Source organism: Ptychodera flava, chromosome 20 (genome assembly GCF_041260155.1).
Source record: "Ptychodera flava strain L36383 chromosome 20, AS_Pfla_20210202, whole genome shotgun sequence".
NCBI lineage: Eukaryota > Metazoa > Hemichordata > Enteropneusta > Ptychoderidae > Ptychodera > Ptychodera flava.
In genome coordinates, this window is record NC_091947.1 from 245070 (window position 1) to 259216 (window position 14147).

Here is a 14147-nt window from a genome sequence, read left to right on the forward strand (position 1 = left end):
ACCCCTATTGTAACTCAGTGTCCCCTACTTTAACAATCATGGACACTGTGTCCCACCTTTACAATTCCTGGCAAAACACTTTTAAGCATATCTTTATGCTTATGAATTGCACTATGTTATGTTTCTAAGGTAACAGTGGTGTTTTGGATTTGTAAGGCTGATTAGATTATTTGTTTATTTAAAGCAACAGCCGGAGATATGGCCAATCAGCTGGAGCAGTATCAGATAGTTTCACAGATAAAAAAGAGTTGGAATTTGCAAACTTTGCACTAATCAATTTGAATAACTTCCTAAAACATGTTTGTTTATACCTACTGGTTGCAGATCGCTACTGTTCAGTTTCCAGGGATACAAATCAAGTACAGCACCTGTAAAGTTTGGCTTGAATTGGTTCTTTAAATTCAATTATGTCAGTATAAATTACATGTACCTTGTCTAGATAAGCAGTGTACGATTTTACAAACTCTATCACATACAATAATCCGTCTGACTCCTGCTGAAAAGGTAAACAATATTTGTCATTCCTGTTACAAGAGCTCAAAATCTGGATAGAATAGATGGTATGTAATATCCCTTTACTTGCCAGACAGTATCACTTCCCCATCTGCAAAGTCAGTAAAAAGCGGTATTGAGCCAAAACCATATGTATTTTCTTTCATCTACTTGGCTTGGTCTGTTTTAGCAGCTTTAGTCTGTAAAAATCACGTTTACAGTGTCTCTGTCTTCAGGGACCTTCAAATCTTCAAAGTCTTTGTTAAAATGTACCATATTGGACATTTTTTGCTTCATTAGTTTTAAACAACTGGACCTGATGGTGAAATATGAACTTGGCAGGTAAAGGGATATAGCTGTATACAATGACAATCAAGAAGGCATCATCAGTTTTCTAAGGAATTCTTGTTAAAGTGATGACCAGGACGCTTTCACTTTGAAGTTAAGTCAGGGTACACATGTAGGTCCTTTGCAAAGTATATAGAGAGGGAGACGTTTCCATCTTAATTATCTTGTATAACGGCCCTGTTCCTGTGGACAGGGTTTTAGAAGACATTTGAAATGTTATTGATTTTCATATTGTAGCAACGGAACTGAAGATTCAACCATCCTCAGAGTGTACAGGTATTTCTGTCATTGCAAACAAAAATGGTCAAAAACCTTACTTGATAGTTGCCAAATCACAACATGAACATGATTAAAAGTTTTTGCTTACAATTACAATATGTACAGATGTTAAGACATTGAAACAATGGTGAAACCCTTAGTTTGCATGTATATGCAGTACTTGTACAAAAAAGATGGAATTTGAATAAAGGATGTTTTACATGTTTGACAGATCACAATCTTGCATTTTCAAAAGTCTGCATTGAATGGGAGGTTAACAGTTTGACTTTGCCCTTCAATTTTGAAAGAAAACACCACGTCCTTGTAGACGTATCAATAGATATTGCAACCCTACTGAGCATTCTCTCATGTCTTCTTTGGATGAAGTGAAATCCAATTGTGAAATTTGGTGCTTGTTTTAGTGGGTAAATTTGCTGGCACTTTCTCTATCTGAACAGACCAGCAAATATCATTAAAACCAGGTGATGAAACTGAGGTCAGGGCTACTGTACCACAGGTGCTCGTGCTGTTGCTGGGTAAGGGGTGAAGGCCAGATAATGAAACATGTACAGGTCCATTACCATTCCTATGCTGTGCTGTGTGGCCTTCACTGTCCGTGCACAGCAGGCTGCAGCCACAGGTGTTATCCTGAATCCTAGCAACTAAACTGGTCAGCCTGATTGCTGGTATCACCATGATTCTAGCACTAATGATTCAGTCCCATTTGCTTCATGTATAATCTCAGTATATATCGCTTATCACATGTAATTACATCAGAACATATGTATGGGCAGATTATCCAATTGTTCTTGAACTTTGATCACAAGTAACCTGTCGGTCAATCAGACAGTTGTGTCATGGATGTCAGGTACATACCATTGTTGGCAATCAATGTAAAATGTTAAAACTCTGACTGGTGAAGTCTACAAATTTTATTTGTTTCATACTGCGTAATATAATGGAAGTGATCTTCTACAGGTATGGACGACTTTACGGGGGTATTACCTAGATACATTAATATGTCAGATTGTCAAAGTATTCATAATTCAGCTTTTGACCAAGGTCAAGTCAATGTTTCTTTAAAATGCAAAATACAGTGTATTATTATGCATGAAATTTTCAATTTCAAGTCTGATTGTCTGATCAAAAGCGGATGAGACAATTGAATGTTAATTTACATCTTTAACATGTGTCATTCTTAATATTGCACATTCAGAATTGTTTGGAAGTTGGATTGTTACAAAAGGAAAGAGAAAATTTATATCGTGGTCTTGAGTTTATAGGTGCAGAAGGTAAAAGAGAAATACCTCTGAGGTGCTGAGATCATGTTTGCATCTGGTGGTTTAGAAAGTAATTGATCAGTGCCCAAATGTAAATGTTTACTGGTATGTTAAGTTGTACACAAGTGGGCACACTAAGTTACCTGTATAAGCCAATTTGACATGCACCAGTATAGCATGTAGTTCCTTTCATTGTCAGTAAATGTAACTGTAGTCCATAATGTAATATTGTTCCACATGGCAATGAGATGATTGAATATACATGTCTGATCAGTCCCCTAACCCTCATGTTGTAGAGACCAGATGTCACATTTACAACCCCTACATTTCAACTCTCTAAAATAGGACAGTCATTAAAATATAGAAGGGATGGGTAGCAATTATCAAAATTATAATCCCATGTATTATTGAAAATATTCCTTGCAATGCATAACATGCTTCTTGTATAGCCTTAGAAGCTGATATCCTTGAGGTCTGTCCATGAATATATTATCCTGTGATGTACATAACTTACCAGTAGTGTGTGAAAAAATGGTACCTGAAAAGCTATAACAAACCAGCCGAAGAGTAAAACTTGTCTAAACTGAACCTGACTGGGACCTAGCAAATTGTTCGGTTTAATAAGGTGTTTGGTTTATAGAGGTCCTGTTAACTTAGTTTTATTGGTATGGGACTGGAAAAAGGGTTCAGTTTAGACAGGTTTCCAGTTTAGACAGGGTTCAGTTTAGACAGGTTTCACTGTACAAGGTTTTTGTATTGAAAGGCCAGCGCATGTGGGTGGGGTATACAACTTCAATGCTTGGCACTTCCCCAGGCCTTTCATTTCCACTGGAGGAATTTCTATTTGATGGATCAGTTGCATTTTGAAATAATTTAATCAGAAACCTCTTCCTGGACATCTGCTTGTAAATATCAATCATTCAAATTGCATACACGTACACAGTCAAATATCTTTGAAAAGGAACTCTTCTTCATGCCTTCCAATAAACCTGTTGTAGCACTTTCCTGCCCTGTGATAGCCAAAGGTGCATCATACATAGGTACATGTACATAGAGTATTAGCCACTCATCTGACGGTAAAACTGCACTGGACTCATACATTGTACTCAACAATTTTACAAATCATCATAATCATAGGGTAAACTCTTGCTTCACAAGACTTTTTGAGGGTTCCAAATGAAAACATCTTTACAAAGAAGGTTTGGCTGCTAATCATAATATTCAAATGTAGAATGCATTCAGCTTTTGGTACACACCAGGACGTACAAAATGTATGCAACTATGCTGTTACATTTATTTATTTTTACCTACGTTTCAAATTAATACTGTAATAAAAATACATGTGTAAAGTATTTGCTGTAAATAAGTGTACAGACACCTGTTAACATTCCAGTCAGTTGCTCAGAGAGTCCGAGTTTGAGAAATTCTACCAAGGTTGGGTACATGTATGTGCATCATCAATCATTGCAATGATATTAAAATATAGTTCTTCACATGTTATAATAGATATTACATCAATTTGTTGGAGTTAATAAATTTCCTCTGGTTTCACAGTATTTCACTGCATGTAAAAACATGCAGATGTTGCACTTCAAATGAAAGTGTCTTTTAACATTGAATTCCAAATTTCAAATGGATTCATTGGTCCAAAAATCTTGTCTGTAAATTCAAGTGTTCAGTTCACGGATGGTTTCAGGACAAGAGAAATTTAATCTTTCCAGCAACTGTTTATCAGATTTGAAACCTATAAAACAAAAATGATAAAATTTTGATGTACAATGTGTAATGTCTTTTTATATTCCTGTAACCATAATCCAATTTATCAGCTAGAATGTTGGCACAAATTTTTTAATGGAGATTTTTAATGTCAAGCATAGCTATAACAGGAAAAGGGAAGAAAATTGCCAAATAAAGAAATATCATTCATATCTGTCAATTGAACATATTTCTTGACAACTGGTATGTTTATAACTGTATTAGTATGCATAGCTTGTCTACTTCAATATGTTTCGACAATATATCCCCATTCATCATGCAAAATTGAGTTGTTGACTTCTTCTTTCACTGACAAGTAAAAAAGGTGGATTTTTTGTGATTTTATTGGTCCCTAACAACTAGCTCATTAAAGTAATGTACAGTTGCAAACATTTACCATAAAATTCATCTTTATGATCAAGATTTAGAATCTAGACAATTATAGTCTGCAAATTCTCTCAACAGAACATGTAGTGATATGCTGTTTTCAACTCATATTGAACATTAGTCAATATTTCTGAATTTTTTATTGAAATTTTTGTTTCCGGCATTCCTATTTCTAGTATTTGAAAATAAAATATCCGCTGAGCTGGCCTTCCATTTAAATCTTCCTCATGTACATGTAATCTGAGAGTGTGAATGTGGCCTAATAGTTGTGTGTTTTTGTTGCCATTATTCAAATAAATGTACTGTGAATGACACCATTAGCAGAAAATGTGCAGAAAACATGACTCTCTTGTTTTAAGCGTACCACAGGTCAGTTTATATGCAGTCAGATGTGGTGTAAGTGGGTGTAATCAATAGACCTTAATTTCCTTTCATCAATTCAATAGCATATTTGTATGAAAATGCAAGATAATTTTAAACATGAAGTCACTGTCAATTATGCTCTTGTGATCATAAATCCATCTTGTCAAAAGCTGTGAAAAACAACTAACAGAAATACAGCAAGGATAAATTAAATCTAATAGTTCAATTCTTTAATATACATGTAGTATGTAGTTGTATGATTTGTGCCATTGTCATCAAATTGTAGTTTTCCACTCAAGAGGTGTTCTTGGATAAATTCAATGCAAGTTTTATGAAACAAAAACAGAGAAACATAATCTGCATTGAGAAGAAAGATACTGTAAGCCAAATATGAATCAGTAGTGTCACAAAATTGCGGGAAATGGTTGATAGTATTATATGTTACCTTGGTTGCCATGTTGACACTTATTTGTGTTCAGCAGAAGAAATCTTACATGTACATGTTTTTTCCATTGAAAAGCGATCATCTAAGTTTTCTCAGCATGATGCCATCAAATAGTATTGTTACCATATGCCAAGGATGTTATTTTGATATTCATTGTTACATGTACTATGCAAGGTCTAATGTTTTCATGGCAAAAAAACACAATCAAACTCTATCACTGAATAAGACTTGACTTGTCTGTGGCCTTACAAATATCAAAACATGAGTAATTCAAAGGAAAATATTTCAGTGCACTGTTGTGTTGGTGATTGCAAAATTGAGGCAATATACTTGGCAGACTTGTGTAGATGGTGGGGTGAATGTGAAAGCAAATATGAACTACTGCTTATGCTGGAGTAAAGCTAAATGACCAGTGAGCTGGCCAGTAACTATGAGATATGTACATGTATGCTGGGTTTTTTTTGGGGGGGGGACATGCTATGACATACATGTACAATGTACATGTATGCCCAAGAAAAGTCAAGCGACTAGTGGGCTAGTCAATTACTGAATCTATCATTATCCACTGAGTTCTATGAGCTATAGTTTAATAGATGATTACTTTATTGGCACGGCAGGCTATGTTGAGACTCGTCCATTGTAAACTTGCATCCTTATCTGAGAGATAAGTGCTAATACCAGGATGTAATTGACAAAATCAGCTTCACATAATCAGAAATGTACAAAGGTGTACGAAAAGACTTTTCTGAATTTTCTACCCTGGATTGATACATGTAATTCTGCTGGTGGATAGGCTTGTCACCAAAGTTATGGAAATTCCAGTTAGAGATATATTCATTGCTTTTATTAATTAAGATTGCATGCAATGTAGGATAGGAAGTATGTATATGCAAGTGCTTCATGAACTTGTCAACATGTGGAGAGGTTGCGTTCAGAAATATTGCAACAACTTACATGTAGCTTGGTTACTGAACCATGATTTTTGAGGTGGGGGTTTAGCCTAGCAGTTTTGACTGTTGGTGTCTGCACTGGGTGAATAGGCACCATATAAAGTTGTGAGTTCAAATCTGATTGAGAATTTACTGAGTTATACTGAGATGAAACAGTGCATCTGGAAAGGCTGGTGGTAACTCTCCAGGAATTATTCTGGTACAACTACAATCCATGTCTGTAAGACCATTATTTTCATCAGTGATAAAGAAACTGATACAAAGAAACCTCCTATGAAAGCAGCTGTGTGATGATGTCATTTCAAGAATATTATGGGATAGTAGAGTCCATTGTTCACAAAACATGATATTGGAGCATATTGGCCCCACTATTTAATGAAATACTTGTGTACATGTACAAAACAAATCCTTGAAGACACGGTACTTAATCCAAGTGAATACGTGCCCCATGTCACATCATAGAATATTGTCCTTAATATCTGTGTTGATTCGATGCCATCCAATCCAATGGATAATAAATACTTTGCAAAGCTGTACAAAGGGAAACAGGTGGCTGTCATCGTGGTGAGCCACATGAAAAAACTGAACAACAGAGCTGTGGAAACTTTATGAGGCATTTGTTAAAGTTACTCAGATAATTCAGTCTGGTCTTTGTGCAAAATAAAAAGTTATTGATTTCATATCATCATCATGGACTTTTCTTCACAACTACTTTGCAAGTTTTATACAAGTAGTCCTCTATTTTACCCAAGTATACCACCATTTGACCATGGCTAGGTTTAGATCTACTACAATCATACTGGTTTTGGTATGTTATCATGATTGACATCCAATATCATGTAATATTTGTGCATACATGTACCGTATTTCTGTATACATGTATTTCTTGGCATCACAATCAATATTATTTTCATCCATGACAAGTTGTTAACACCATTCTATTGATTGCCAGTCATAAATAACAGCTGTAATACCAATTGAAAACAAGAAGTGCTTTGTAAAATGATTGGTAATATCATGATGGTGGCATAACAATACGCTATTTATTTTAGATTCTATTACCACATATATACTTTGTTGTCGATTCGTAATTGTCAACTTTCACTTCCATAATTCTTCAGAAGGACTTTCAATTTACACAACATAAAGTGCAATTATATTTATAATTGTTTGTTTATGGTACAGAACAGCTGTTAATAACAAAATTCAAACAAGTGACAAGTGGTTATAATTTATCATTGCCCCTGTTTCATTCATCCATGTCCTGCTTCATTCGTCCATGTCCTGTTTTAGTCATCCATTTACAACCCTTTTCAGAATTAGAGCGCGAAGCCACTGCAGTGAACTGCAATAAAACTGCTCACACTAATTAGTTTCAGCTGTAGCCAGCTGGCAAAGTCGACAACATTGTATGTCCCATGCAGACAGTTTGTCTGGGAAGTTGAAATAAAAAAGATTTGTACATGGACCAGTGCATGGTAATGTTACATTGTATCTTAATCTTGAACATAGGGTGCCAATCGTATATTCTCTCATTTACAACTCGAGCCTCAGACAGAGCTAGTTTTGCCTTTGTACAAGCAGACTTTTTGGTCTTTATCAAGTAGCTTTGTTCAACACCAAAGTGGCCACAGATACAGCTGAAACTAATTAGTGTAAGCAGTTTTATTGCAGTTCACTGCAGTGGCTTCGCGCTCTAATTCTGAAAAGGGTTGTAAGTGCAATGCACATTGCATCTTACCTGTGAAATGGTCGATTATGTTGTTAAAACCAGGCACTTTGAGCCAGAGTTTTTTTCTAATAAAGGTCTAAGGCACATCACATGTCATAAAAACTAATCAAGACAATACAGTGTGGTGAGATGGAATACACGACCATACCTAAAAATGGCTTTCATGGCCCAAGTTCTTACCAGGCTGTCGTTTTGAGTGGTTGATATCAGTCTGTATACATTTGGAGGGAGGGAGGGAGAGGGGGAGATTTACTTCTCTTACATTAAATAGACAGTAGATTTATTTCTCTTACGTGAATTTAACCAGTTTTTGTAATGTGTTTGATTGCAGAACTCATCAGAGATGCCATAAACGGTACCTTAGAAGACAGATATGAAGAAGATAGTAAGGCTTTCATTCTTGAGGTAAGATTTATATTCGACATAAGTGTGTCACAGTCAAATGTTTAGTCAGAAAGTTTTATTTGTGTCTTTAACAAACTTTTATACACAATCTTTCCTCATGTCTTTGCCTGTCTGTATGTGCATTGTGCTCTGTCACCTAACAATACACAAACAAAACATTTGCAGGCCATGACCACAGGCTACCCAGACAGTATTAATAAGCTCATTATTGAGTTTTTCTCACTGTTTTCTCTATCAGTTCCTCTCCTTTTCTTCATCACAGTCCCCCTATGGATATAGGGACTGTGTCTTCATGCTCTGACTGATCGGAGTAAATAAAATAAACGGTTATATAATCTAACCTAGCCTCTTAACCCTTTATTCATTTTACATACATTACAAGGACGTTTATCTCTCATATACACATCTTGTAATTAATTAGTCAACACAACTAATTATGCTAATCCGTGGACTTATCAGGGATTTTACGGGTTGGTCAACATCGCGAAAGATAGGAATGGTTACTAAAACGGGAAGGTAAGAAGCTCTCCTGAAATGTTTTCAGAAATTACTAAATTGCTGCCATTCATGACCATTAATCCAAACTTTACTGCAGCCAATGTATTTCGATGGCTGAGGGGAGCCAGCTACTCTAATTTCAAACGTGTATATGGTCGCGAACAGTGCAAACCCTACCAGTGCCTTGCGTGCAGTTCATGGCATGAGGACGTCCGTAAAGCAGGAAGTCGGAAGTTGAAACCTTTGACCTTTACGTTGTTTATAAGTGGGCAAACTTGTAAACATATTTCCCAGGGACAAGTCTGATTTTGACTGGGGTCAAAGTTCGCGTGGTTAAGAGTTGTTCTCTCATTGGGTGGTGTTGCTAAGGTTTTGTCAGTCATTTAGTTTAGCTGTGCGTTCTCGATAATTTTGCTGTATTTTTTCTCGAAACATGGAAATTCGTTTAAGTTTTAAGAAACATTAATTTGTCTATGACAGGAATGTTCTAGCTTGTTGTATCCTCGAATTAAATCGGCCGATTTTCTTGGTACAGTTATTTATGTGGTTTGGAGAAATCTTTAGGGCGGCGTCAGATAACAAGTGGAATGAGACAACATTTCGTTAATGTAAAGAAATCATATAGCAAGTACTTCTTGCGCTGGTGCAAACTCTACGAAATATTATGATATCAAAGTGTTAGCAATGATACAAGGTTTCCTGTCTAAATTCGCTAAAATCATCAAGACTATCTAAAAATACTACACGTAATTATGACTACATTTTGTATGTGTAGAGGTGTTGTTTGCCGTTCACGAACGTCTATTCTACACGTACACGAAATCTGGTTATCACGTGACAAAGACACTTCCCGAACTGATGATGGAACGTAATTACGTGCAACTAAACTTCTCTATAACGATATGTTACCGGCAGACATGGAGGTAATAGCGAGTGAATAGAAATGACGGTGACTGGTTTAAAAATTCAAAGTGCTGGCAAAAATTCTCACTTGCTTCTTAACGTGGTGGCCGGCATCATCGATGATGTCAGTTTGTGTTCAGAAGTTGTGAGGTCATCGCTGACGTGACTTTAGTGACGGGCTGCCCTAAGCCTTGCCCATCGCTTGTACGCTAGAAAAAAGAACGGTCTGCAAGTAAACATGTCGGAAAAAAGCTGGAAAAACGGCGATAGTTTGGTAATTTTGAGCGGATTTCTGGTCGTGGCAGGCCCCTAATAACCAAGCTGTTGATGCGTGTTGGCAATTGCAATTTGGGTGGAAACGTTTCAAAATATCGACGAACAAAGTTGCGACAAGCGTGCTGTCGGGCAGAACATGGACGTTCCCATGGCTGTGGTGCAAAAACGTAAAAGTCAAAACAAGCCGTAAAAGGCAGAAATCCCGTCCGAAAATCGACAGCTAGCCTAACAGTACAAAAGAAGTTTTATAGCCCGTCCGCCGCTTTTTTCGGTAAGTGTACACGAACAGCATAAGGCGCCATTGAAAATCGATGAATCCCTTAGAGTAGTAGCGACCATAGAGCTGAGAACTAGCTCCATGTAGCGACCACCTCTTTTATTAGGCGAAAAAAGTAACCGGCGAGATTAACTCTTTGACGCCGTAGAGTCATTCTAGTCATGAGCTTGGTTGCTACCGTATATCAGAAAACAACCGACTTTGACGTCAAAGGCCTGTTGCTGGTACGTAGTTTGAGACAGAAAAAAACGATATGTTACCGGCAGACATGGATTTAATAGCGAGTGCAGAGAAATGACGGTGACTGGTTTAAAATTCACAGTGCTGGCAAAAATTCTCCAGTGCGTGCTGCTGCTAATGTGTCACCATTGTGCCTTGAATCACGACACGGTTTGTAAATTATACTTGGTATATACACTCCAAGAAAACGACGTTGACGACGTGAAACATACATCTATATAATTTTGTTGAAAAGCTCATAAAATGGCCACTCCGGCGATCTTTTTCTGCTTGGTCGGTCGATACTTTCTGGGTGGCATTTGTTACATGGAGCAGGGCCATGTCTGCTTGGCTATGTGTGAATTTGGCGCTTGGCAACGAAAAGCATGCGCGTTTTCAGCGTTCCTTTCGATCCAACTTCCCGTTTATTTTGAATAATGTACAGTGTTTGTTTGAGCATATCATGAATATATAAGCGTCCACTAGGTTTACGGACGTCCTCGGGACACGTTTCCCCAGTAAGGTGCGGAAATGTGTTTTATCGTTTTTAGAAAGTTTAGCTAGAAGTTTAGAAAGCTAAATTAGAATTGTCTAAATCTAAATCTAAACTTCAGCTAAATTAGAAAGTTTAGAACGCTTTTTAGATCGGGCTAAATATCATAATTATCAGATATATCGCTGGAAAAAAATTTGTACTCCTCAGAGCCGAGCTAAACTCCAGCTAAATTAGAAAGTTTAGAACGATATTTAGATCGGGCTAAATATCGTAATTATCGGATATATCGCTGGAAAAATGTTTGGACTCCTCAGAGCCGAGCTAAACTCCAGCTAAATTAGAAAGTTTAGAACGCTATTTAGATCGGGCTAAATATCGTAATTATCGGATATATCGCTGGAAAAATTGGACTCTTCAGAGCCGAGCTAAACTCCAGCTAAATTAGAAAGTTTAGAACGCTATTTAGATCGGGCTAAATATCGTAAATATCGGATATATCGCTGGAAAAAAATTTGACTCCTCAGAGCCGAGCTAAACTTCAGCTAAATTAGAAAGTTTAGAACGCTCTCTTAGATAGGCTCTAAGGAGTCCAATTTTTTTCCAGCGATATATCTGATAATTACAATATTTAGCCCGATCTAAATAGCGTTCTAAACTTTCTAATTTAGCTGGAGTTTAGCTCGGCCATGAAGAGTCCAAAATTTCTTCCAGCGATATATCCGATAATTACGATATTTAGCCCGATCTAAAAAGCGTTCTAAACTTTCTAATTTAGCTGGAGTTTAGCTCTGCTCTGAGGAGTCCAAAATTCATTCCATTGATATATCCGATAATTACGATAATTATCCGATCTAAATAGCGTTCTAAACTTTCTAATTTAGCTGGAGTTTAGCTCGGCTCTGAGAAGTACAAATTTTTTTCCAGCGATATATCCGATAATTACGATACTAGTATTTAGCTCGATCTAAACTTTGTAATTTTGCTGGAGTTTAGGAGTCCAATTTTTTTTCCAGCGATACATCCGATATTTAATGAAGATAGGAAAATGCATTTTGGTAAAATGAGGGTCTTTGATTTATTCCTCCATTTTGACTGACAGGTGTAATAACCTTCTTTGCCACAATCTTGGCTCACAGAGAAACAAAGTCTGTTGATAAGAACAATTAACACGTTTTAATCTGACGATTGTCAACTTATTAGATCACTTGGCACGGCCATACAAATATGCTCGACCACACTAAACCTGGAATTCCCTGGGATCAAGTTTGTTCTAGTCTGTAAGCGCACAATGGAATGTCATTGCCTTTTGTTTTTCATTGAAATTGTAATCTACTAATTAGATTTCCTTGCAAAACAATCTGACGCCAACCTAGGAGAAATGCATGAATTCAGTACTTGTTGACGTGACAAAGCAGTACATCACTGGGTAAACTTTAACATACTGGGTATTTTTATCTCGGTTCAACAAGTTCTTGGTATTGTAGCCGCTGCCCGTCACTTCCCTGAACCATAGACAGCCAGTCTATGCCTGAACGAACGCCAAAGAGGTGGGAACTGATCAGCGAATATGTCAGCGAGCGTGGTACAGGGGACAATTCATAGAGAGTTCAAATCGGAAACAAACCAACAACCGCTATTTTTACCGCATAACACATCAACTATCGAGCAGCGTACAAGTTAATTTGGTTGCCCTCCTAGTATTTTATATAATTTTCTGGGTTCCACAACATGTCGTCTTCGTACTTTATCATTCTCTGAAACGCACGTTACCAATATATCACATCTAAGAACAAATCGGAACAGAGAATTACCTGTGTTCTGGGGCTGTCTTCAGAAATTGGTCCCATTTTTAAATTTAAGTCAAGAATTTTTGTTTGTCCTCCTAGTATTTTATATAATTTTCTTGGTTCTACAATATGTCGTCTTCGAACCAATCCATCTTCAAGTTTGAAACATTCGTTACCAATATTTCACATCACAGAACAAGTTGGAAAAGAGAATAAGCGGTGTAATTATTCGGATACATTGCTGAAATTACTTTTTGATCCTCAGAGTCGATCTAAACTCCAGCTAAATTAGAAAGTTTAGAACACTTTCTATATCGGGATAAATATCGTAATTATCGGATATATCGCTGGAAAAAAATTGGACTCTTCAGGTCCGGGCTAAACTCCACCTAAATTTGAAAGTTTAGAACGCTTTCTACATCGGGCTTAATATCGTAATTATCGCCGGGATATATCGCTGGAAAAAAATTTGGACTCTTCAGGGCCGAGCTAAACTCCAGCTAAATTAGAAAGTTTAGAACGCTTTTTAGATCGGGCTAAATATCGTAATTATCGGATATATCGCTGGAAAAAAAATTTGGACTCTTCAGGGCCGAGCTAAACTCCAGCTAAATTAGAAAGTTTAGAACGCTTTTTAGATCGGGCTAAATATCGTAATTATCGGATATATCGCTGGAAAAAAATTTGGACTCTTCAGGGCCGAGCTAAACTCCAGCTAAATTAGAAAGTTTACAACGCTTTTTAGATCGGGCTAAATATCGTAATTATCGGATATATCGCTGGAAAAAAATTTGGACTCTTCAGGGCCGAGCTAAACTCCAGCTAAATTAGAAAGTTTAGAACGCTTTTTAGATCGGGCTAAATATCGTAATTATCGGATATATCGCTGGAAAAAAATTTGGACTCTTCAGGGCCGAGCTAAACTCCAGCTAAATTAGAAAGTTTAGAACGCATTTTAGATCGGGCTAAATATCGTAATTATCGGATATATCGCTGGAAAAAAAATTGGACTCTTCAGGGCCGAGCTAAACTCCAGCTAAATTGGAAAGTTTAGAACGCTTTGTAGATCGGGCTAAATATCGTAATTATCGGATATATCGCTGGAAAAAAAATTTGGACTCTTCAGGGCCGAGCTGACTCCAGCTAAATTAGAAAGTTAGAACGCTTTCTAGATCAGGCTAAATATCGTAATTATCGGATATATCGCTGGAAAAAAATTTGGACTCTTCAGGGCCGAGCTAAACTCCAGCTAAATTAGAAAGTTTAGAACGCATTT

General features: G+C 36.9%; 1 protein-coding gene across 19 annotated transcripts in view; it reads left to right on the forward strand.

Annotated features, from left to right (window-relative positions):
• Nucleotides 1-14147, forward strand: part of LOC139119678 (prominin-1-A-like) — an 83509-nt gene that overhangs the window by 15303 nt on the left and 54059 nt on the right. For all 19 annotated transcript variants that reach the window (XM_070683501.1, XM_070683507.1, XM_070683517.1 and 16 more), the window contains exon 3: nt 8342-8415. In XM_070683501.1, the coding sequence (XP_070539602.1) occupies nt 8342-8415 (74 nt within the window). The remainder of the gene's footprint in view (nt 1-8341; nt 8416-14147) is intronic.